The sequence below is a fragment of the Pseudophryne corroboree genome, chromosome 11, assembly GCF_028390025.1.
Source record: "Pseudophryne corroboree isolate aPseCor3 chromosome 11, aPseCor3.hap2, whole genome shotgun sequence".
Lineage (NCBI taxonomy): Eukaryota > Metazoa > Chordata > Amphibia > Anura > Myobatrachidae > Pseudophryne > Pseudophryne corroboree.
Genome location: NC_086454.1, coordinates 117,423,428 through 117,449,522, shown reverse-complemented (window position 1 = coordinate 117,449,522; position 26,095 = coordinate 117,423,428). Strand labels below are relative to the sequence as shown.

Genomic DNA, 26,095 nt, shown 5'->3' with positions numbered 1-26,095 from the left:
TACTGTGAATAGAAGGTGTGTAAGTGTAGTGAGTCTCAGGGAGCCTCCCAACTCCTCCCCCCCCCCCCCCCCACACACTGTGGGACGCTGCTGGTGGGACACCGGGACAGTCCAAGAAAATCGTGACTGTTCTGTGAAAATTGGGACAATTAGGAGATATGTAGGTGTAAGATCTGAATCTTGCTGGCCCTTAGGAAGAAGAAGGAGGTAGACTGCACATTTGTCCTGATTCTGAGATGCAGGGAGTGCCAATTGCAGATGCAGTTGTGCAATGTTTTGCTGCTGTGCATGCCCCAAAGCTGTAGGCAGTACTGCGCACGTGTAGCGATGGAATAGCGACTTAGGACACACACAGGATTTATTTGCAGTGAGTCAGTATTTTATAGAGGTAACGGGGGGGGGGGGGGGGTTATGACAAAAAAAACTCAGGCATGTTGGGATAATTTTTTAGGGCGTGCCCTACTCAGCCACTGGCCACTGAATTTGTACACAGTTGCAGAGGCTCCTGGCATCTTAGGTGAGATGCTCATTCTGAGATAGGGGTTACTCTGAAGCTTGGTGGTGCGCCAATGTTCTGACTTTTAGATGTTTGCAGCCTATGTAAGATGCCAGAACTGGGCGTCTCTGTGCACAAGACATTAGCTTACTCAGCCTGCCGTCGCAGATGAACATCGCAACCAAATGTTGCAATGTTGATCACAGATTCTATGTGTTCGCAACTGCAGGAAGGAGGTGGTATGCACCTCCTCCTGTATTTGCATTGCAAAGGATTAAGAGCTATGCTTTGTTGAGTGTGATGCATTCAGCTTATCGCCATTCATAATGTCAACAAGCAGGAGATTGTCAGAAAGACGGAGCCTCATTGCGGACAAAGTTAAATACTTGAAGCGGTATTTTAACTTCTGCATTGTGCCGTCGACATTCTGCTGCTGATCTCCTACTTGTCGATCAAGCATATATATATCCAGTGTTCAGCATATACCCACATATACTTTTGTGTGCATAGTGTGGGTGTGTGCAATTGCGGCTGACTTGCTTGCAACTTGGAATTGGCCACATTAGGCCTGATAAAGAGTGGGACACAAACCCAATTATTTTTCCGCAGCAGAGAAACTATTTTCAGTAGGTACATACATCTAAGTCGCATGTGCATGTGCCTTGATGGACCTGCAATGGCGGTCACAGAGAGGATTTATTGGCAAATTGACAGCAAGTGACCATATACAGTAGGTAATGAGATGTGGAAGCAAAAATGTAAGTGTATTGCAACCATTTCAGGGGGTGTATGAGGCTGCAACTGCAGTCATGCATGCAGCAGCTATGTCTCCGGTGTCTTACATCCTGCGTGAAATGCTACACAAGCATAAGACTACTCACAATTTCATTAATCCACTGATCTGCGACCAGTGCTCTGTCTATGTATACAGCTGCCGGAATTATAAAGCCACCTGTTGACCGCTCAAAATACAAGACAGCAGTGATATAAGTATGCAAATCAAGTACACACCTGATGCGTACAAATTCAAAACTGACAATGCATTTGTGTACACCTCTGAATCAGGTTGATTATTTCTATATGCACGTTTGAAATGGAAAATGTGTCAGATAATCAACACATTTAAAAAGATATTGCTGCAAAGAAAGGGTTAACTTTAAAATAGTAATTACAATTGCATTTGCAAAACATCACAACCCAAAGTAATTTAACTTACTTGAAAAAGCGACTGAAGAAGTGAATTCCTGACGAGCAGCAGTTTGAGTGGTTAATGATGGTGGAGTTATAATAATAGGTGTTTCTATATTAGGACTAGTTTTTGAAATTGGTGATGAGTGGATGGTGATGGTCATAGTTGTGCTGGGAGTGACGGTTGTAGAGGGTGTGGTGACGGGAGTGGTAACTGTGGTGGATGATGTGGAGGTCGGGTGTGGAGTTGTGCTGGGAGTGACGGTTGTAGAGGGTGTGGTGACGGGAGTGGTAGAAGTCGTGGTGGATGATGTGGAGGGCGAGTGTGATGTTGTGCTGGGAGTGGAGGTTGTCGAGGGTGTGGTTGCGGGAGTGGTAGAAGTCGTGGTGGATGTGGAGGGCAGGTGTGGAGTTGTGCTGGGAGTGTTTGTTGTAGAGGGTGTGGTTACTGAAGTTATCAAAGTCGTGGTGGATGATGTGGAGGTAGGGTGTGGAGTTGTGTTAGGAGCTACTGTTGTAGAGGGTGTGGTGACCGTAGTGGTAGAAGTCGTGGTGGATGATGTAGAGGTCGGGTGTGGAGTTGTGCTGGGGGTGACGGTTGTAGAGGGTGTGGTGACGGGAGTGGCAGAAGTCGTGGTGGATAATGTGGAGGTTTGGTGTGGAGTTGTGCTGGGAGTGAGAGTTGTAGAGGGTGTAATGACCGTACCTGTTGAAGTCGTGGTGGATGATGTGGAGGTCGGGTGTGGAGTTGTGCTGGGAGTGATGGTTGTTGAGGGTGTGGTTAAAGGAGTGGTGGATGATGTGGAGGTCGGGTGTGGAGTTGTGCTGGGAGTGATGGTTGAAGAGGGTGTGGTTACGGGAGTGGTAGAAGTTGTGGTGGATGATGTGGAGGTCGGGTGTGGAGTTGTGCTGGAAGTGACTGTTGTAGAGGGTGTGGTGACTATAGTGGTAGAAGTTGTGGTGGATGAAGTGGAGTTCGGGTGTGGAGTTGTGCTGGGAGTGACGATTGTCGAGGGTGTGGTGACAGGAGTGGTAGAAGTCGTGGTGGATGACGTGGAGGTTGGGAGTGGAGTTGTGCTGGGAGTGACGGTTGTAGAGGGTGTGGTGACCATAGTGGTAGAAGTCGTGGTGGATGACGTGGAGGTTGGGTGTGGAGTTGTGCTGGGAGTGATGGTTGTAGAGGGAGTGGTGACTGGAGTGGTAGAAGTCGTGGTGGATGATGTGGAGGTCGGGTGTGCAGTTGTACTGGGAGTGACGGTTGTAAAGGGTGTGGTGACGGGAGTGGTAGGTGTTGCAGTGGATGACGTGGAGGTTGGGTGTGGAGTTGTGCTGGGAGTGACGGTTGTAGAGGGTGTGGTGACTGTAGTGGTAGAAGTCGTGGTGGATGATGTGGAAGTTGGGTGTGGAGTTGTACTGGGAGTGACGGTTGTAGAGGGTGTGGTGACGGGAGTGGTAGATGTTGTAGTGGATGATGTAGAGGTCGGGTGTGGAGTTGTGCTCGGAGTGATGGTTGTCGAGGGTGTGGTGACGGGAGTGGTAGATGATGTGGAGGTCGGGTGTGGAGTTGTGCTGGGAGTGATGGTTGTAGAGGGTGTGGTGACGGGAGTGGTAGGTGTTGTAGTGGATGACGTGGAGGTTGGGTGTGGAGTTGTGCTGGGAGTGACGGTTGTAGAGGGTGTGGTGACTGTAGGGGTAGAAGTCGTGGTGGATGATGTGGAAGTTGGGTGTGGAGTTGTACTGGGAGTGACTGTTGTAGAGGGTGTGGTGATGGGAGTGGTAGATGTTGTAGTGGATGACGTGGAGGTTGGGTGTGGAGTTGTGCTGGGAGTGACGGTTGTAGAGGGTGTGGTGACGGGAGTGGTAGATGTTGTAGTGGATGATGTAGAGGTCGGGTGTGGAGTTGTGCTCGGAGTGATGGTTGTCGAGGGTGTGGTGACGGGAGTGGTAGATGATGTGGAGGTCGGGTGTGGAGTTGTGCTGGGAGTGATGGTTGTCGAGGGTGTGGTGACGGGAGTGGTAGATGATGTGGAGGTCGGGTGTGGAGTTGTGCTGGGAGTGATGGTTGTAGAGGGTGTGGTGACGGGAGTGGTAGATGTAGTGGATGACGTGGAGGTCAGGTGTGGAGTTGTGCTGGGAGTGACTGTTGTAGAGGGAGTGGTGACTGGAGTGGTAGAAGTCGTGGTGGGTGATGTAGAGGTCGGGTGTGGAGTTGTGCTGGGAGTGACAGTTGTAGAGGGTGTGGTGACGGGAGTGGTAGAAGTCGTGGTAGTAGTCGTGGTGGATGATGTGGAGGTCGGGTGTGGAGTTGTGCTGGGAGTGACGGTTGTAGAGGGTGTGGTGACTGTAGTGGTAGAAGTCGTGGTGGATGATGTGGAAGTTGGGTGTGGAGTTGTGCTGGTAGTGACGGTTGAAGAGGGTATGGTGACGGGAGTGGTAGATGTTGTAGTGGATGACGTGGAGGTTGGGTGTGGAGTTGTGCTGGGAGTGACTGTTGTAGAAGGTGTGGTGATGTGAGTGGTAGAAGTCGTGGTGGATGATGTGGAGGTCGGGTGTGGAGTTGTGCTGGAAGTGACGGTTGTCGAGGGTGTGGTGACGGGAGTGGTAGAAGTCGTGGTTGATGATGTGGAGGGCGGGTGTGGAGTTGTGCTGGAAATAACTGTTGTAGAGGGAGTGGTAGAAGTCGTGGTGGATGATGTGGAGGTCGGGTGTGGAGTTGTACTGGGAGTGACGGTTGTAGAGGGTGTGGTGACGGGAGTGGTAGATGTTGTAGTGGATGACGTGGAGGTTGGGTGTGGAGTTGTGCTGGGAGTGACAGTTGTAGAGGGTGTGGTGACCATAGTGGTAGAAGTCGTGGTGGATGACGTGGAGGTTGGGTGTGGAGTTGTGCTGGGAGTGACGGTTGTAGAGGGTGTGGTGACGGGAGTGGTAGATGTTGTAGTGGATGACGTGGAGGTTGGGTGTGGAGTTGTGCTGGGAGTGACGGTTGTAGAGGGTGTGGTGACTGTAGTGGTAGAAGTTGTGGTGGATGATGTGGAAGTTGGGTGTGGAGTTGTACTGGGAGTGACTGTTGTAGAGGGTGTGGTTTCGGGAGTGGTAGATGTTGTAGTGGAAGACGTGGAGGTTGGGTGTGGAGTTGTGCTGGGAGTGACGGTTGTAGAGGGTGTGGTGACAGGAGTGGTAGAAGTCGTGGAGGTTGGGTGTGGAGTTGTGCTGGGAGTGATATTTGTAGAGGGTGTGGTGACGGGAGTGGTAGAAGTCGTGGTGGATGATGTGGAGGGCAGGTGTGGAGTTGTGCTGGGAGTAACTGTTGTAGAGGGTGTGGTGACGGGAGTGGTAGATGTTGTAGTGGATGACGTGGAGGTTGGGTGTGGAGTTGTGCTGGGAGTGACAGTTGTAGAGGGTGTGGTGACTGTAGTGGTAGAAGTCGTGGTGGATGATGTGTAAGTTGGGTGTGGAGTTGTGCTGGGAGTTACGGTTGAAGAGGGTATGGTGACGGGAGTGGTAGATGTTGCAGTGGATGACGTGGAGGTTGGGTGTGGAGTTGTGCTGGGAGTGACTGTTGTAGAGGGTGTCGTGACGGGAGTGGTAGAAGTCGTGGTGGATGATGTGGAGGGCGGGTGTGGAGTTGTGCTGGGAGTAACTGTTGTAGAGGGATGGGTGACTGGAGTGGTAGAAGTCGTGGTGGATGATGTGGAGGTCGGGTGTGGAGTTGTACTGGGAGTGACGGTTGTAGAGGGTATGGTGACGGGAGTGGTAGATGTTGTAGTGGATGACGTGGAGGTTGGGTGTGGAGTTGTGCTGGGAGTGACAGTTGTAGAGGGTGTGGTGACCATAGTGGTAGAAGTCGTGGAGGTTGGGTGTGGAGTTGTGCTGGGAGTGACGGTTGTAGAGGGTGTGGTGACTGTAGTAGTAGAAGTCGTGGTGGATGATGTGGAAGTCGGGTGTGGAGTTGTACTGGGAGTGACGGTTGTAGTGGCTGTGGTTAGGGGAGTGGTAGATGATGTAGTGGATGACGTAGAGGTTGGGTGTGGAGTTGTGCTGGGAGTGACGGTTGTAGAGGGTGTGGTGACGGGAGTGGTAGAAGTCGTGGTGGATGATGTGGAGGTTGGGTGTGGAGTTGTGATGGGAGTGACTGTTGTAGAGGGTGTGGTGACGGGAGTAGTAGATGTTGTAGTGGAGGTTGGGTGCGGAGTTGTGCTGGGAGTGTCAGTTGTAGAGGGTGTGGTGACTGTAGTGGTAGAAGTCGTGGTGGATGATGTGGAAGTTGGGTGTGGAGTTGTGCTGGTAGTGACGGTTGAAGAGGGTATAGTGACGGGAGTGGTAGATGTTGTAGTGGATGACGTGGAGGTTGGGTGTGGAGTTGTGCTGGGAGTGACTGTTGTAGAAGGTGTGGTGATGTGAGTGGTAGAAGTCGTGGAGGATGATGTGGAAGTCAGGTGTGGAGTTATGCTGGAAGTGACGGTTGTCGAGGGTGTGGTGATGGGAGTGGAAGAAGTCGTGGTGGATGATGTGGAGGTCGGGGTTGGAGTTGTGTTGGGAGTAACTGTTGTAGAGGGAGTGGTGACTGGAGAGGTAGAAGTCGTGGAGGGTGATGTGTAGGTCGGGTGTGGAGTTGTACTAGGAGTGACGGTTGTAGAGGGTGTGGTGACGGGAGTGGTAGATGTAGTGGATGACGTGGAGGTCGGGTGTGGAGTTGTGCTGGGAGTGACTGTTGTAGAGGGTGTGGTGACGGGAGTGGTAGAAGTCGTGGTAGTAGTCGTGGTGGATGATGTGGAGGTCGGGTGTGGAGTTGTGCTGGGAGTGACGGTTGTAGAGGGTGTGGTGACTGTAGTGGTAGAAGTTGTGGTGGATGATGTGGAAGTTGGGTGTGGAGTTGTGCTGGTAGTGACGGTTGAAGAGGGTATGGTGACGGGAGTGGTAGATGTTGTAGTGGATGACGTGGAGGTTGGGTGTGGAGTTGTGCTGGGAGTGACTGTTGTAGAAGGTGTGGTGATGTGAGTGGTAGAAGTCGTGGTGGATGATGTGGAGGTCGGGTGTGGAGTTGTGCTGGAAGTGACGGTAGTCGAGGGTGTGGTGACGGGAGTGGAAGAAGTCGTGGTGGATGATGTGGAGGTCAGGGGTGGAGTTGTGCTGGGAGTAACTGTTGTAGAGGGAGTGGTGACTGGAGTGGTAGAAGTCGTGGTGGGTGATGTGGAGGTCGGGTGTGGAGTTGTACTGGGAGTGACGGTTGTAGAGGGTGTGGTGATGGGAGTGGTAGATGTTGTAGTGGATGACGTGGAGGTCGGGTGTGGAGTTGTGCTGGGAGTGACTGTTGTAGAGGGTGTGGTGACGGGAGTGGTAGAAGTCGTGGTAGAAGTCGTGGTGGATGATGTGGAGGTCGGGTGTGGAGTTGTGCTGGAAGTGACGGTTGTCGAGGTTGTGGTGACGGGAGTGGTAGAAGTCGTGGTGGATGATGTGGAGGTCGGGTGTGGAGTTGTGCTGGGAGTGACAGTTGTAGATGGTGTGGTGACCATAGTGGTAGAAGTCGTGGTGGATGACGTGGAGGTTGGGTGTGGAGTTGTGCTGGGAGTGACGGTTGTAGAGGGTGTGGTGACGGGAGTGGTAGAAGTCGTGGTGGATGATGTGGAAGTCGGGTGTGGAGTTGTACTGGGAGTGACGGTTGTAGTGGCTGTGGTTAGGGGAGTGGTAGATGATGTAGTGGATGACGTAGAGGTTGGGTGTGGAGTTGTGCTGGGAGTGACGGTTGTAGAGGGTGTGGTGACGGGAGTGGTAGAAGTCGTGGTGGATGATGTGGAGGTTGGGTGTGGAGTTGTGATGGGAGTGACTGTTGTGGAGGGTGTGGTGACTGGAGTGGTAGATGTTGTAGGGGATGATGTAGAGGTCGGGTGTGGAGTTGTGCTGGGAGTGTCAGTTGTAGAGGGTGTGGTGACTGTAGTGGTAGAAGTCGTGGTGGATGATGTGGAAGTTGGGTGTGGAGTTGTGCTGGTAGTGACGGTTGAAGAGGGTATGGTGACGGGAGTGGTAGATGTTGTAGTGGATGACGTGGAGGTTGGGTGTGGAGTTGTGCTGGGAGTGACTGTTGTAGAAGGTGTGGTGATGTGAGTGGTAGAAGTCGTGGTGGGTGATGTGGAGGTCGGGTGTGGAGTTGTACTGGGAGTGACGGTTGTAGAGGGTGTGGTGACGGGAGTGGTAGATGTTGTAGTGGATGACGTGGAGGTCGGGTGTGGAGTTGTGCTGGGAGTGACTATTGTAGAGGGTGTGGTGACGGGAGTGGTAGAAGTCGTGGTGGATGATGTGGAGGTCGGGTGTGGAGTTGTGCTGGAAGTGACGGTTGTCGAGGGTGTGGTGACGGGAGTGGAAGAAGCTGTTGTGGATGATGTGGAGGTCAGGGGTGGAGTTGTGCTGGGAGTAACTGTTGTAGAGGGAGTGGTGACTGGAGTGGTAGAAGTCGTGGTGGGTGATGTGGAGGTCGGGTGTGGAGTTGTACTAGGAATGACGGTTGTAGAGGGTGTGGTGACGGGAGTGGTAGATGTAGTGGATGACGTGGATGTCGGGTGTGGAGTTGTGCTGGGAGTGACTGTTGTAGAGGGTGTGGTGACGGGAGTGGTAGAAGTCGTGGTAGTAGTCGTGGTGGATGATGTGGAGGTCGGGTGTGGAGTTGTGCTGGGAGTGACGGTTGTAGAGGGTGTGGTGACTGTAGTGGTAGAAGTCGTGGTGGATGATGTGGAAGTTGGGTGTGGAGTTGTGCTGGTAGTGACGGTTGAAGAGGGTATGGTGACGGGAGTGGTAGATGTTGTAGTGGATGACTTGGAGGTTGGGTGTGGAGTTGTGCTGGGAGTGACTGTTGTAGAAGGTGTGGTGATGTGAGTGGTAGAAGTCGTGGTGGATGATGTGGAGGTCGGGTGTGGAGTTGTGCTGGAAGTGACGGTTGTCGAGGGTGTGGTGACGGGAGTGGAAGAAGTCGTGGTGGATGATGTGGAGGTCAGGGGTGGAGTTGTGCTGGGAGTAACTGTTGTAGAGGGAGTGGTGACTGGAGTGGTAGAAGTCGTGGTGGGTGATGTGGAGGTCGGGTGTGGAGTTGTACTGGGAGTGACGGTTGTAGAGGGTGTGGTGACGGGAGTGGTAGATGTTGTAGTGGATGACGTGGAGGTCGGGTGTGGAGTTGTGCTGGGAGTGACTATTGTAGAGGGTGTGGTGACGGGAGTGGTAGAAGTCGTGGTAGAAGTCGTGGTGGATGATGTGGAGGTCGGGTGTGGAGTTGTGCTGGAAGTGACGGTTGTCGAGGGTGTGGTGACGGGAGTGGAAGAAGCTGTGGTGGATGATGTGGAGGTCAGGGGTGGAGTTGTGCTGGGAGTAACTGTTGTAGAGGGAGTGGTGACTGGAGTGGTAGAAGTCGTGGTGGGTGATGTGGAGGTCGGGTGTGGAGTTGTACTGGGAGTGACGGTTGTAGAGGGTGTGGTGACGGGAGTGGTAGATGTTGTAGTGGATGACGTGGATGACGTGGAGGTCGGGTGTGGAGTTGTGCTGGGAGTGACTGTTGTAGAGGGTGTGGTGACGGGAGTGGTAGAAGTCGTGGTGGATGATGTGGAGGTCGGGTGTGGAGTTGTGCTGGGAGTGACGGTTGTCGAGGGTGTGGTGACGGGAGTGGTAGAAGTCGTGGTGGATGATGTGGAGGTCGGGTGTGGAGTTGTGCTGGGAGTGACAGTTGTAGAGGGTGTGGTTACCGTAGTGGTAGAAGTCGTAGTGGATGACGTGGAGGTGTGGTGTGGAGTTGTGCTGGGAGTGATGGTTGTAGAGGGTGTGGTGACGGGAGTGGTAGAAGTCGTGGTGGATGATGTAGAGGTCTGGTGTAGAGTTGTGCTGGGAGTGACGGTTGTAGAGGGTGTGGTGACTAGAGTAGTAGATGTTGTAGTGGATGACGTGGAGGTCGGGTGTGGAGTTGTGCTGGGAGTGACGGTTGTAGAGGGTGTGGTGACCGTACCTGTAGAAGTCGTGGTGGATGATGTGGAGGTCGGGTGTGGAGTTGTGCTGGGAGTGACGGTTGTGGAGGGTGTGGTGACAGGAGTGGTAGATGTTGTAGTGGATGACGTGGAGGTTGGGTGTGGAGTTGTGCTGGGAGTGACGGTTGTAGAGGGTGTGGTGACGGGAGTGGTAGAAGTCGTGGTGGATGATGTGGAGGTCGGGTATGGAGTTGTGCTGGGAGTGATGGTTGTTGAGGGTGTGGTTAAAGGAGTGGTGGATGATGTGGAGGTCGGGTGTGGAGTTGTGCTGGGAGTGACGGTTGTAGAGGGTGTGGTGACGGGAGTGGTAGAAGTCGTGGTGGATGATGTTGAGGTCGGGTGTGGAGTTGTGCTGGGAGTGATGGTTGTTGAGGGTGTGGTTAAAGGAGTGGTGGATGATGTGGAGGTCGGGTGTGGAGTTGTGCTGGGAGTGACGGTTGTAGATGGTGTGGTGACGGGAGTGGTAGATGTTGTAGTGGATGACGTGGAGGTTGGGTGTGGAGTTGTGCTTGGAGTGACGGTTGTAGAGGGTGTGGTAGAAGTCGTGGTGGATGATGTGGAGTCCGGGTGTGGAGTTGTGCTGGGAGTGACGGTCGTCGAGGGTGTGGTGACTGGAGTGGTAGAAGTCATGGAGGATGATGTGGAGGTTGGGTGTGGAGTTGTGCTGGGAGTGAGCGTTGTAGAGGGTGTGGTGACCGTAGTTGTAGAAGTTGTGATGGATGATGTGGAGGTCGGGTGTGGAGTTGTGCTGGGAGTGATGGTTGTAGAGGTTGTGGGTACGGGAGTGGTAGAAGTTGTGGTGGATGATGTGGAGGTTGGGTGTGGAGTTGTGCTGGGAGTGACAGTTGTAGAGGGTGTGGTGACGGGAGTGGTAGAAGTCGTGGTGGATGATGTGGAGGTCGGGTGTGGAGTTGTGCTGGGAGTGACGATTGTCGAAGGTGTGGTGACGGGAGTGGTAGAAGTCAAAGTGGATGATGTGGAGGTCAGGTGTGGAGTTGTGCTGGGAGTGACGGTTGTAGAGGGTGTGGTGACGGGAGTGGTAGATGTTGTAGTGGATAACGTGGAGGTTGGGTGTGGAGTTGTGCTGGTAGTGACGGTTGTAGAGGGTGTGGTGACCGTAGTGGTAGAAGTCGTAGTGGATGACGTGGAGGTTTGGTGTGGAGTTGTGCTGGGAGTGATGGTTGTAGATGGTGTGGTGACGGGAGTGGTAGAAGTCGTGGTGGATGATGTGGAGGTCAGGTGTGGAGTTGTGCTGGGAGTGACGGTTGTAGAGGGTGTGGTGACGGGAGTGGTAGATGTTGTAGTGGATGACGTGGAGGTTGGGTGTGGAGATGTGGTGGGAGTGACGGTTGTAGAGGGTGTGGTGAACGTAGTGGTAGAAGTCGTAGAGGTCGGGTGTGGAGTTGTGCTGGGAGTGACGGTTGTAGAGGGTGTGGTGACCGTAGTGGTAGAACTCGTGGATGAAGTGGAGGGCAGGTGTGTAGTTGTGCTGGGAGTGACTGTTGTCGAGGGTGTGGTTACGGAAGTGGTAGAAGTTGTGGTGAATGAAGTGGAGGGCGGGTGTGGAGTTGTGCTGGGAGAGATGGTTGTAGAGGATGTGGTGGCGGGAGTGGTAGAAGTCGTGGTGGATGATGTGGAGGTCGGGTGTGGAGTTGTGCTGGGAGTGACGGTTGTCGAGGGTGTGGTGACGGGAGTGGTAGAAGTCGTGGTGGATGATGTTGAGGTTGGGTGTGGAGTTGTGCTGGGAGTGACTGTTGTAGAGGGTGTGGTGACGGGAGTGGTAGAAGTTGTGGTGGAGGTCGGGTGTGGAGTTGTGCTGGGGGTGTCTGTTGTAGAGGGTGTGGTGACCGGAGTGGTAGAAGTCGTGGTGGATGATGTGGAGGTCGGGTGTGGAGTTGTGCTGGGAGTGACGGTTGTAGAGGGTTTAGTAACGGGAGTGGTAGATGTTGTAGTGGATGATGCGGAGGTCGGATGTGGAGTTGTGCTGGGAGTGATGGTTGTGGAGGGTGTGGTTAAGGGAGTGGTAGAAGTTGTGAAGGATGATGTGGAGGGCGGATGTGGAGTTGTGCTGGGAGTGACGGTTGTAGAGGGAGTGGTGACCGGAGTGGTAGAAGTCGTGGTGGATGATGTGGCGGTCGGGTGTGGAGTTGTGCTGGGAGTGACGGTTGTAGAGGGTGTGGTGATGGGAGTGGTAGAAGTCGTGGTGGAGGGTGGGTGTGGAGTTGTGCTGGGAGTGACGGTTGTCGAGGGTGTGGTGACTGTAGTGGTAGATGTTGTAGTGGATGACGTGGAGGTTGGGTGTGGAGTTGTGCTGGGAGTAACGGTTGTGGAGGGTGTGGTGACCGTAGTGGTAGAAGTCGTTGTGGATGATGTGGAGGTCGGGTGTGGAGTTGTGCTAGGAGTGATGGTTGTTGAAGGTGTGGTTACGGAAGTTTTAGAAGTTGTGGTGGATAATGTGGAGGGCGGGTGTGGAGTTGTGCTGGGAGTAACGGTTGTAGATGGAGTGGTGACGGGAGTGGTAGAAGTCGTGGTGGATGATGTGGAGGGCGGGTGTGGAGTTGTGCTGGGAGTGACGGTTGTAGAGGGTGTGGTGATGGGAGTGGTAGATGTTGTAGTGGATGATGTGGAGGTCGGGTGTGGAGTCGTGCTGGGAGTGATGGTTGTTGAAGGTGTGGTTAAGGGAGTGGTAGAAGTCGTGGTGGATGATGTGGAGGGCGGGTGTGGAGTTGTGCCGGGAGTGACTGTTGTAGAGGGCGTGGTGACGGGAGTGGTAGATGTTGTAGTGGATGATGTGGAGGTCGGGTGTGGAGTTGTGCTGGGAGTGATGGTTGTTGAGGGTGTGGTTAAGGGAGTGGGTGGAATCGTGGTGGATGATGTGGAGGTCGGGTGTGGAGTTGTGCTGGGAGTGACAGTTGTAGAGGGTGTGGTTACGGGAGTGGTAGAAGTTGTGGTGGATGATGTGGAGGTCGGGTGTGGAATTGTGCTGGGAGTGATGGTTGTTGAGGGTGTTGTGGCTGGAGTGGTAGATGTCGTGGTGGATGATGTGGAGGGTGGGTGTAGAGTTGTGCTGGGAGTCACAGTTGTAGATGGGGTGGGTACGGGAGTAGTGGATGATGTGGAAGGCAGGTGTGGAGTTGTGCTGGGAGTGACGGTTGTAGAGTGTGTGGTGATTGGAGTGGTAGATGTTGTGGTGGATGATGTGGGGGGCGGGTGTGGAGTTGTGCTGGGAGTCATTGTTGTAGATGGGGTCGGTACGGGAGTAGTAGCAGTGGTAGTGGATGATGTGGAAGGCAGGTGTGGAGTTGTGCTGGGAGTGATAGTTGTAGAGGGTGTAGTGGCGGGAGTGGTAGAAGTTGTGGTGGATGACATGGAGGGCGGGTGTGGAGTTGTGCTGGGAGTGACGGTTGTAGAAGGTGTGGTGACTGTAGTGGTAGAGGTCATGGTGGATGATGTGGAGGGCGGGTGTGGAGTTGTGGTGGGAGTCACAGTTGTAGATGGGGTGGGTACGGGAGTAGTAGTAGTGGTAGTGGATGATGTGGAAGGCGGGTGAGGAGTTGTGCTGGGAGCGATAGTTGTAGAGGGTGTGGTGGCCGGAGTGGTAGAAGTCGTGGTGGATGACGTGGAGGGTGGGTGTGGAGTTGTGCTGGGAGTCACAGTCGTAGAAGGGGTGGGTACGGGCGTAGTAGAAGTGGTAGTGGATGATGTGGAGGGCGGGTGTGGAGTTGTGCTGGGAGTCACAGTTGTAGAAGGGGTGGTTACGGGCGTAGTGGATGATGTGGAGGGCGGGTGTGGAGTTGTGCTGGAAGTTACAGTTGTAGAGTGAGATGTTATAACTGGAGGGATTTCGTGTGTAGTTGTCCTTTTAGAGGAAGTACTGGAAACTACTGTAGTAACTGTTGACTCTCTTGTTGCTAGGAAAAAAAACAACAAAGTTATCATGAAATTTACTTGTGAATTACTTTTATGCGCCTTCTTTAATCTTCATACTTACAGTGTATGTGTATACTTACCCTACTATCCCTTTAAACCAAGAAACTACTAATTTACACAGGTTCTCTATCTTCTTTAATCCATGTAAATGTAGACTTTAATTCAGCTAGCCACAGTACCTGTGCAATTGATGATTGTGCCGGTTTAAAGGAATGGGGATAAATGTAACATGGTCTGAGTTGCCGGACGTGCGGGACTTTGGGCAAGAATGCCTGTATTTTTAAAGCAGCACTCATTTACAAGGCAAAACCAAGTTGGTTTTGCCTTGTAAATGATTGCCGTTTTAAAAATATGAAGTCCCGCACCTCTGGAAACTCGGAACCTTTTACATTTACCCAATAGTATGGTAAGCCTAATAGGCCCTACACACTGGCCGACATCAGTCAAAGATATGAATGATCTCGTTCGTAAATGAACGAGATACCGTTCATATCTTTGAGTGTAGAGGCTCCAGCGATGAATGGTGCGAGGACCCACGCTCGTTCATCGCTGGTCCACTGTCGGCTGTACATGCAGGCCAATATGGACGAGATCGTCCATATTTGCCTGCACGTCTACGGAGCCGGGTGACGGGGGGAGTGAAGAATCTTCACTCCCCCTGTCACTGCCCCTCCGCCACCGGGTCGCCCAGCGGCCGTATCCGCCATCGGGCAGCTCGGCGGCAGATCAGCCGATGTGTAGGGCCCTTAACTATGTGTCACTCAGGATAGGCATACATCTAACTGGTATTGTAGCGTAATCATGTTTATTTCTTATGTAATTATACTAATATGGCAATAATTGATATGGTTTATTGGGCCTGATTCTGATTTGGAAGTAAAGCTCAAAATATGCAAGTAATTGTGCACCTGGGCAAAACCATGTTGCACTGTAGGTGTGGCAGATGTAACATGTGCAGTGAAATTTGGGTGGGTTGTGTCAAAACAGAAATATAAATTGCATTGTAAAAATAAAACTAACATTTGTGGACTACATGCAAAAGCAGCCAGTATTTACCCTGCACAGAATAAAATATAAATGTTCCCCTTGCATTGCAACATGGTTTTTTTCCAGATATAAAGTTTCTTGTGTTTTGTTTTGCTTTAAGTGCCGTATTCACGGGCCGATTTGGGGAGAGATGTGTGCTGAGCGTAGGGGTGGGGGGTGCCCATTTCCCCCAGCGGGTGAAGTGAGCGACCTGCTAGATTGGCCTGCATGCCAATCTAGCACCAGCAATAGCGATGCGCGGGGCTGCGCATCGCTATCGCTGTGAGGGGTACACACGGAGTGATAGCTGCTTAAATTCTAAGCAATCTAGTCAGCTTCCATCAGAATCAGGCTCTTGTATCCAATTAAAGATATTTCTAAGTGTAATGTTTAATCTTTTAACATCCTTTGCTAAATTATGTATCATGATGTCTTTAAGGTTATTGCTTTTCACTGTGATTATTAACATGTATTTATTTTTGTTTCAACAGATTCCAAGATATTTGTTAGTGGAAAACAACTTTTGGTTATATATTTTTTCCCTACACATCATGCAATTATGCAATCTTACCTTTGGTATCAGCAGTACTTAGAAGGTCACATTATGACTGAATAGGCTGACTATGACTTGAGAAAAATGAGTTACCTGAAACATCTGTGGAGGTTATTAAACATACTAGTGATCTCAGCTTACATAATTTGTTTCTATAATTCAGTCTTTGAAGACTATTCCATTTAAACCACGGACTAAGCAACTGGGGCTTCTAATCCACATGCAAGAACAGCTTACCTAATTAATCATGAACAGTATGCCAGAGCATGCTCTCTCCTTTCCTTGGAATAATGGGGGTCATTCCGACCCGATTGCACGCTGCACTTCCTCGCAGCGGTGCGATTGGGTTGGAACTGCGCATGCGCGGCGTGCGCACCGCGCACGCTTGTCATTGCCCGGCGTGCGCACCGCGCACGCTTGTCATTGCCCGGCGACCGACGCTGGAAATGAAGAAAGCTGTCGCAGTGGGGACCGCAAGAAGATTGACAGAAGGAAGGCGTTTCGGGGCGTCACCTGTCTGTTGGCGGACGTTTTCGGGGAGTGGTAAGGAAAACGCAGGCATGTCCAGGCGAACGGAGGGCGGTGGTGTGACGTCAAAGCCGGCCCCATCATCGCTGGATCCGTCACACAGGGTAAGTATGTCCAGGGCTGGTCTTGTTTTGCTTGAAACTTTTTTAGCATAGCAGGGCTGCACAAGTGTTCGCAACCCTGCTATGCTAATATACACTCCCCCATAGGTGGAGATTAGTTGATCGCACCAGCAGCAAAAAGTTGCTTGGTGCGATCAACTCGGAATGACCCCCAATGTGTTTAGTTAAATAAAGAGCTTATCTGATATAAGGAAGATGTTCGACTAAATTTACTAAAGCTTCTAAAAGTGAAAGAGGTGTTGTTGACCATAGCAACCAATCAGATTCTATCATTTCTCCATACTTCCCATATGACCCCCCCCCCCCCCAGGAGGGACAAAATGCCTTGCTCCTGGACTTTCCTCTTATTTTATGATTGCTGGCATCTGTTTTAAACAGGTTAATGCGGTGGTCTCAAACTTTTTGAATCACGGTACACCAGAGTATCAGAATTTGTTTCACAGCGCCCCTAGGCAAAAAGGTTATTTTTGAGAAATGTAATTAAGTAGATTGTGTTTATTTGTCATCCTTAAGGTCAATTTTGTGGTGAGGGACAGGATGTCCTTCTATTTATCCACATATTTTATGATTGGCAGTCGCTAGCACTGGTGTTGTCTATTACATTGACCATAAATAATTTGAATTGGTCCTGGACCACCAACCCAGGGCACCCCAGCAAGTGTCTCAAAACACGGTTTGAGAACCACTGGGTTAATGGATAGGAAAGGTGTTTCACTCCAGGTGAGGGCAATCATAAATTATGAGGGAAGTCCAGGAGCAGTGCATTTTGTCCCTCCTGGAGAGGTCATGTTGGGAGGTATGTTTCTCTCGCATCCTAGAAAATGATAAACAGAATCTGATTGGTTGCTATAGGCAACATCACCTCTTTTCACTTTTAGAAGCTATAGTAAATTTACCCCATTGAGTTTATGGTCAGATTGTACTCCTGGATTTTTTTTTCTCCAGTCCTTCTGTAATGCTCCATAAACTCAAAATGAACAGGAATTGGTGTAATGGTAATGATTTGCACAGAGCAGAGTAATAGGATGAGCTTGAATATTTACTTTACGCATTTCATCTATCTGCAGACTTCATCAGGAAAATCATTCTTTGATGAAGTGTTTATATACAGTAGGTGAGATGCATAGTAGAATTATTTCCCTGATGAAGTCTGCATTTAGGTGCGAAGATGAAGTTTAAGATATTGGGCCTAATGCAGACCTGATCCCTAGCAAGTGATTTTTGCAGCCCTGCGATTGGATAGACGTTGCCTACAGGGGGAGTGTATTTTAGCTGTGCAAGTGTGCGATCACATGTGCAGCAGAGCTGTACAAACAGATTTTGTGCAGTCTCTGCGCAGCCCAGGACTTACTTAGCCGCTGTGATCACTTCAGCCTGTCCGGGACCGGAATTGACGTCAGGAACGCTCCCTGCAAACGCATGGACATGCCTGCGTTTTTCCAAACACTCCCTGAAAATGGTCATTTGACACCCACAAATGCCTTCTTCCTGTCAATCTCCTTGTGATCGCACGTGCGAACGGATCCGTCGCACAAACCCATCGCTGAGCGGCGATCCGCTTTGTACCCATGGGACGTGCTTGCGCATTGCGGTGCATAAATGCACAGTCGCAATCTGGTCTGAATTACCCCCATTATTTGTTCTGCTGAGGAGTATAAGTATTTACAAGTATCCACTACGGTTCTAAGAGGAGCTAATTTTTATTTGTTAAGAGTTAATTTGCATACATTGTCTTGGCACTGGATTATTCACCAATATATCAATATTAAGGAGTTGTACCGTACTTTTTATTTTGACATAAAGGCCTTATTCAGAGATGTACATATGCCACATGCAATGCCAGTATTTGCACATTTCAGCATTTATTTGCTACTGCGCTTATGCAAATTATTCTGAATTCCGCTACAGCGCATGTGTTATTCTTAGTGTACGCACAAATGCGCTATTGCATACGGAAGAGCTGATAACAGAACTTGAGAGGCAAATCGATGGGTGTTCCTAGGTGGTGTCTGGAAGGATGCCTGAGGGGAGCGCGAAAAAAACGGTCACATAAGCGTGTTATGAAAGCGTCTTCGGAGAGTGTCACTACAAGCAGGCTGCAATCTCAGGCGCGTATCTGGCTACACAGAGGCCATTTTCAGATGGGGCAGGTGCAAGTGTTGCTGTGAACACAGTGGTGTGCCAATGGTGGTTCGTCTGCAACCGCAGATGGTACTACTGCATGCAGGGATACAGGAAATGGGTGTCTCAGGCTTGCACATTCCGGTGCACGCTAGTATGAAAGGAGAAGGCTTAAACTAGCATTTGCATATTATCGTACCTGCAACTCCGGCAACAGGCATTAGAGCGGACGCAGCAGCGTTCATATCTGAATGAGGCCCAGAGTGTATTTCTGTTTATTACTACTCAGTTTATTCAGATGGTATGCTACTTATATGCGCATAATGATTCATACCTTGGTTAGTGAACTCTACACATCATTGCTCGGTATAGTACTGGTTTATGCTCAAGGCATCTTAAAGTCAGCATTGTTCAGGTGTGTGGAGAAGTGGGAACATCTACAGCTATACTACAGGGGTGTGGTACAAATTGTTGACATACAGAATGTTGACATTCAACATGTTAACATCAGAATGACGACATGGTCTGATCAGCCATAATGTTGATATTGTCGGAATGTTGGACTTGTGAATGTCGACAGCCGGCATATTTACATGGCATTTTTGGAGTATTTGAGCCATAGCCCTATCCCTAAATGCAGCCTATACCCTAGCACTAGCCCTCACTGCAGCCTAAGCCCAATCCTAACTGCAGCCTATACCCTAGCACTAGCCCTCACTGCAGCCTATACCCTAGCACTAGCCCTCACTGCAGCCTATACCCTAGCACTAGCCCTCACTGCAGCCTAAGTCCAACTCTAACTGCAGCCTATACCCTAGCACTAGCCCTCACTGCAGCCTATACCCTAGCACTAGCCCTCACTGCAGCCTAATCCCAACCCTAACTGCAGCCTATACCCTAGCACTAGCCCTCACTGCAGCCTAAGCCCAACCCTAACTGCAGCCTATACCCTAGCACTAGCCCTCACTGCAGCCTATACCCTAGCACTAGCCCTCACTGCAGCCTAATCCCAACCCTAACTGCAGCCTATACCTTAATTCTAACAAGAGCTGTGAACATTTTGACTGTTGACATAACAACAGTCCTATGTTGGCATAACATCCAATGTCGACATTCAGATCATGTTGCCTTTCCATGGTGACAATTTAAATGTTGACATTTTGACTAGATACCATACAGAAGTGTAAGTGTCTCATCAAATTTCCAATCTCCTACTACTTTAGAACCTCCACTTTCATTACATAAAATGACTCAGTTTAGCCTTATTTATTGCTTTAGTTTATCGCGAGAGTAAGGGGACAAGCTTGTAAATGCTTTTATTACATATGCCACTTTTCTGCAATGTCCAACTGGGAGGCACAATTTGCTTCCCATTAAAATTATATGGTAAAATGGGTTTGGTATGTTCTGCCAACAGTGGTAATGTAGACAGTGTAATGCCGACAAGAGAATGCTGACACTGTAGTAATGTCATTTCAAGCATATTTTAGCGCTATAACTTTGAACACGATGGTAGAGCATCGTACTTAAAGTTGTAATGCTGACACATTTAAAATGCAGCGATGGAAAGCAGGCATTCTTGTGCATTGGGTGAGCGTTGCAAAGGACCTCAACCAGATGCACAACACAAGTGTATATGAGAGTTACAGATGGAGCCATCTTTATCTTGGCCTTTAATAGCATTAACTGAGCCAGGGCAGTCGGATTTAATCCCCTGCTCTAATGACTTAATCCCCTGATGTATTGTTCTCTCTGTATTGTATTGCAGCTGAAAACAATAGATGAAGGGTTTATGCTAATAAGCCCTGGTGTACCTAGGCGCAGCAGAGAAGCCAAGATAAATGAGGCTCCACCTGTATCTTCATATGAGCGATGTGTTTTGCATCAAACTGAAACTTGTGTTCTATAAGGAAATGCATGCACCCATAGGGGCTGTACTCATGCATGTCGGCTGTACCCAAAGGGCATGCTGGCTTTACCCATAAGGTCTGATTCTCAGTCGCTCATAAAGTAGCTGTAATTACGGGCAGCCGCGGAACCTGATTTGCTGCCTTATGTAATGGCAGAATCTGTAGAACTATGTGTGTATGCAAGTGGGAACCCGCAACGCCAATTCATTTGGTTTTACGCCAGCTGCTGCAGCTCTCAGCGTTAATATGGGCACTTGCACCAGCACCATGCTAGGTGCAGGAGATACATCAGATACTGGCTTCCCTTCCCCATACACATCACTCTGAATCGCACTGAGATTGTGATATGCGCCCTTAAGTCAGGGTGGTTCCGTGCGATTACATTGTCACCGCTCAGTTCACACCCCAAAACGGCTATTTCACAAAAGACCGATTTGACCAAGTTGCATATACAGTAACCCATACATGAATGGATATACGCGAAGATGCGCAAATTGGCTTCTTCACATGCGCTGTATGTAAAAACTCACCATTTGTGCCTGTGCACAGAGATCAATGCGACTCAGCCTCATAGTGTTACTTAACCCATCTTCTTTTCAATACTCCCTTTGATTGCTCCAAATCCCTCGGTTTTCTGCCACCCTGATACTTATTTTAGTATTGTCTGCTGACGCAGCTATGTTAATTTACTGTGTACTTGTCCAATATTGTATTGAATTGTAATCACTGTTCTCTTGTTTTTATTTATTTATTTACTCTGTAATTGGGCGCTGCGGATCCCTTGTGGTGCCATATAAATAAAGGATAATAATAATAATGGGTTATTGCACCATTACAAGTGGACGAAATTCCGTAGTTGTTCCTCTTTCATCTTATCCAACACTGTGCCCTGGATTTTTATTTATGTCCTACCTTGTCCGATGTCTGCTGAAATCCATAACATGTTCCTTGCTATACGCTGGATGCCTCTTTTCTATTCTACCTTGTATATTCCAGATCTGGGTGTCTTCTCTTTGTCTTACCTTGTTAGAAGTCCATTAAGAATTCCACAGCCATATTCTGGGTGCCTTCTCTTTGTCTTACATTGTCAGAAGTCTGTAATACTGTATATTCCATCTCTGTACACTATAGGCCTGCTTCTGAGTCGCACACAAGACTGAATGCAGCCATAGCTAGCGATTTATTTCTTTTTTGTGCACTGAACGTATACATATTTGTGGGGTAATTCTGAATCAGACTAGTGTCAGTTGTGCGTATGCCAAGGGATATGCATATTCCAGTCCTAGCGCTTGCACCTACTGTAGCACTGGGTAGGTGTAATTCTATATAATAAAAGGCTAACGTTGCTCCTCACCTCTATGGGGGGAATTCAAGTGTTTTGCGTGCCGGCAGACACCAGATGGCGCCCGATGTAGCAGTTTAAGTGTTGCTCCGTTCAGGCACGGCACAGTCGCCGGCACTGATATTACTGTTATGTTGTTCCAACATTTTGACGGGCTGGTAACTAGTTGCCCTTAATAGTGTACACAGAGCTGGGGGTGGTGCAGTCGCAGACATCTGTGTGTCTCAGAATATGGGCGGCTGCTTGCATTACACTTCTGTACCTAGGTGGTATACAGAGTTTGGGGAGAGTTGTCTGCTACTCAGAATCAGGCCTGATACAGTATATCTTCTCTTTGTCCTACTTTGTCAGCAGCCTGCCGAAGTCCGTAATACAGTATATTCCAATGCTGTTCACTGGATGCCTTTTTTTATTCTCTTTTTAAATAATAAAAAATGGGGGGGAGGGGATCGTTTGTCCTGTAATAGCACCAGTCTGAATGGGTGGTCTTCTGTATGCCGGCGGTCGGGCTCCCGGCGCTCAGTATACCGGCGTCGGGAGCCCGACAGCCGGCATACCGACACTTATTCTCCCTCGTGGGGGTCCACGACCCCCCTAGAGGGAGAATAAAATAGTGTGGCGCACGTAGCGCGCCACCGTGCCCGTAGCGTGGCGAGCACAGCGAGCCCGCAAGGGGCTCATTTGCGCTCGGCACACTGTCGGTAAGCCGGCGGTCGGGCTCCCGGCGCCGGTATGCTGGTCGCCGGGAGCCCGACCGCCGGCATATTGTAGTGAACCCGTCTGAATCAAGCTAATATCTGACTGGCTGCGATACATCATTATAGCACATCTCTTTTTGGCTATTACCTTTAACTTAACCAGATTTATGTCTGCTGGGTCCTATCAAATGAATGACAAATAGAGTCATAGGGGTAAATTTACTAAGAATCGTATTTTCCCGTTTGAGGTCAAAGTTCAATCACTAATGACATCGAAAGTGTAAATATGTAACTTTTTGAATTGATTACGACTAATTTACTAAGCTGCCGTATTCTGCATTTTCGGTTTTTCCGATGTCGATGTCATTCGTTTTTTTAGGCAGTGTTTTACGTGAGTGACTTGTAAAACACTGACGACTTTAATACAATGAATCTCGGCCGGATCTGAGAGATCCGTGCAGGGCTTCATTGTGCACCTTGTAAAAAAAATAAAAAATGTTTAAACTTAAAAAAAAAATTGCGTGGGGTCCCCCCTCCTAAGCCAAACCAGCCTCGGGCTCTTTGAGCCGGCCCTGGTTGCAAAAATATGGGGGAAAAATTGACAGGGGTTCCCCCATATTTAAGCAACCAGCACCGGGCTCTGCGCCTGGTCCTGGTTCCAAAAATACGGGGGACAAAAAGCGTAGGGGTCCCCCGTATTTTTGAAACCAGCACCGGGCTCCACCAGCTGGACAGATAATGCCACAGCCGGGGGTCACTTTTATACAGTGCCTTGCGGCCGTGGCATCAAATATCCAACTAGTCACCCCTGGCGGGGGTACCCTGGGGGAGTGGGGACCCCTTCAATCAAGGGGTCCCCCCCCAGCCACCCAAGGGCCAGGGGTGAAGCCCGAGGCTGTCCCACGCATCCAATGGGCTGCGGATGGGGGGCTGATAGCCTTTGTTGAAAGTAATGAATATTGTTTTTAGTAGCAGTACTACAAGTCCCAGCAAGCCTCCCCTGCAAGCTGGTACTTGGAGAACCACAAGTACCAGCATGCGGCGGAAAACCGGGCCCGCTGGTACCTGTAGTACTACTACTAAAAAAATACCCAATAAAGACATTATACACACACCTTGAAAGTATAACTTTAATGCATACATACACACCACCATATACACATACTTACCTTATGTTCACACGAGGGTTGGTCCTCTTCTCCAGTAGAATCCATGGTGTACCTGTTGAAAAAATCCTACTCACCAAATCCAGTGTAGAGGGCTCCTCGGATAATCTATTTGTAATCCACGTACTTGTAAAAATAAAAAAACGGAACACCCGACCACGAACTGAAAGGGGACCCATGTTTTCACATGGGACCCCTTTCCCCGAATGCCAGAAACCCCCTCTGACTGATGTCTAATTGGGTTTCTTCAGCCAATCAGGGAGCGCCACGTTGTGGCACCCTCCTGATCGGCTGTGTGCTCCTGTACTGTCTGACAGGCGGCACACGGCAGTGTTACAATGTAGCGCCTATGCGCTCCATTGTAACCAATGGTGGGAACTTTGAGGTCAGCGGTTGACCGAAAGTGACCTCACCGCTGACCACAAAGTTCCCACCATTGGTTACAATGGAGCGCATAGGCGCTACATTGTAACACTGCCGTGTGCCGCCTGTCAGACAGTACAGGAGCACACAGCCGATCAGGAGGGTGCCACAACGTGGCGCTCCCTGATTGGCTGAAGAAACCCAATTAGACATCAGTCAGAGGGGGTTTCTGGCATTCGGGGAAAGGGGTCCCATGTGAAAACATGGGTCCCCTTTCAGTTCGTGGTCGGGTGTTCCGTTTTTTTATTTTTACAAGTACGTGGATTACAAATGGATTATCCGAGGAGCCCTCTACACTGGATTTGGTGAGTAGGATTTTTTCAACAGGTACACCATGGATTCTACTGGAGAAGAGGACCGACCCTCGTGTGAACATAAGGTAAGTATGTGTATATGGTGGTGTGTATGTATGCATTAAAGTTATACTTTCAAGGTGTGTGTGTAATGTCTTTATTGGGGTATTTTTTTAGTAGTAGTACTACTACAGGTACCAGCGGGCCCGGTTTTCCGCCGCATGCTGGTACTTGTGGTTCTCCAAGTACCAGCTTGCGGGGGAGGCTTGCTGGGACTTGTAGTACTGCTACTAAAAACAATATTCATTACTTTCAACAAAGGCTATCAGCCCCCCATCCGCAGCCCATTGGATGGGGGGGGACAGCCTCGGGCTTCACCCCTGGCCCTTGGGTGGCTGGGGGGGGGGACCCCTTGATTGAAGGGGTCCCCACTCACCCAGGGTACCCCGGCCAGGGGTGACTAGTTGGATATTTGATGCCACGGCCGCAAGGCACTGTATAAAAGTGACCCCCGGCTGTGGCATTAACTGTCCAGCTAGTGGAGCCCGGTGCTGGTTTCAAAAATACGGGGGACCCCTACGCTTTTTGTCCCCCGTATTTTTGGAACCAGGACCAGGCGCAGAGCCCGGTGCTAGTTGCTTAAATATGGGGGAACCCCTGTCAATTTTTTTCCCATATTTTTGCAACCAGGGCCGGCTCAAAGAGCCCGAGGCTGGTTTGGTTTAGGAGGGGGGACCCCACGCATTTTTTTGTGTGAAAAATTATAACATTTCCCACCCCTTCCCACTAAAAAACATGCACGGATCTCATGGATCCGTGCATGCCTATACAAACACGGGATAAAAAAGCAGGTCTGTTTTTTTTTAGCACTTTTTCACGATTTGTATTTCAGCACGGCAGTGTTTGGCTATTGTCGGCAGTGTTTGTGTTTTGCACTTTTTAGTAAATGACCGATTTCTACTACATTGCAGGCGTATTTGACCGATGGTGTATTGATTCGTGATTTTTTCCTAGGACTTCCAAAATATTACGAGTGCCCTCATCACTGCCGTGATTTTTGCTTAGTAAATTACCGAGATGACACTTTGAAGAAAACGGCATCTCGGTCAAAATCGGGACCTTAGTAAATATACCCCATAGAGAGTGAAACTATTTCTCAGACTATGCATCCAGTGAACTGGCTTTAAATCATTGCTAGTTACATAGGTGTACGGATTACCCATACTGTAAGCTGTATTGCCCAGTTGTGAGGATCAGTGTACAACCCACACTGTTTCTGTTTGTAGTCTGAGAACTAACTGACCACTCCTGACTGTTCGTTCTACATAGGCATCTATATCAAACACGTCACAAGAATCAGTCATTTAACATGGGTCCTGTGTAAATATTTCCATTAAAGAGGTGGTATCATCAAAATCTGATTTTTCTAAATATTGTCTAAAATAGATTAACGTTGCAATGTATTTAATTAGAAAATAATGCCTTATTATAATATCAATGTTGTTTTTGTTCCTACTCAGAATTTCTTTTTAGTGGAATGCAGTAATATTCATTTGCCTACAGATGTCACTGCTGTATTTGTTGTCTATAGAAAACATTTACTGTGGCTAGTGACTAGACAACTTCATATACAGCAGTGGAAACAAATGCAGACTATAACGTACAAAAGAAATTTGCAAATGCAATATACAGCACTGGTGTGATACCAGCTCCTTAATGGCTATCATCGTAGAAGGTTTATTTTAACAAATACGGTAAGCTTAAATTGAAGTGGATAAAAAATTGTTTTATAATACTCACTTGAGAATGTCTGTGGGGTAGACGAAACTGTGGAATATTAATGAGATGATATTGTGAGAAACAGCATGTAAACGTAAACATTTCACTTGTTAGTTATTAGTCAGAAGTCTTTGGTATTGAAAACAATATGTACAGTACATATGTACAGTATATGTTGTTTGCAGATATAGGTGCTCTTGAGGTCCACGGAACCTACACTGTTCTCATGTGACAACTACCATTGGAATCACTAAGGGATTCCTGGGACATTTACATCTATTATATGATGTAACAGGTCTAATTCTGTCCAGCACAGGCCCTATAAAGAGCTGCAGGGAGCTCCTCCCTTCCCCTCTTCACCAGCTCTCACTGGCTGCCTAGCATGGCCAGGCACACCCTCTCTTTTACCCCATCCCCAACCCCCAACCACCCAACAACACCCCCTCTCCGCCCCAGGAGGTCCTGTGATAATTTGCAATCCCCCCTGACAGATGTGGCACACACTGAGATGGGAAGCTGA

General features: G+C 49.4%; 1 protein-coding gene across 1 annotated transcript in view; it reads right to left on the bottom strand.

The window, feature by feature from the left end:
• Nucleotides 1-26,095, bottom strand: part of LOC134969059 (uncharacterized) — a 71,929-nt gene that overhangs the window by 33,934 nt on the left and 11,900 nt on the right. The window contains exons 6-7 of the mRNA XM_063944758.1: nucleotides 25,597-25,623; nucleotides 1,713-13,595 (exon numbers count right to left, since the gene is read on the bottom strand). Coding sequence (XP_063800828.1) covers nucleotides 1,713-13,595; nucleotides 25,597-25,623 — 11,910 coding nt within the window. The remainder of the gene's footprint in view (nucleotides 1-1,712; nucleotides 13,596-25,596; nucleotides 25,624-26,095) is intronic.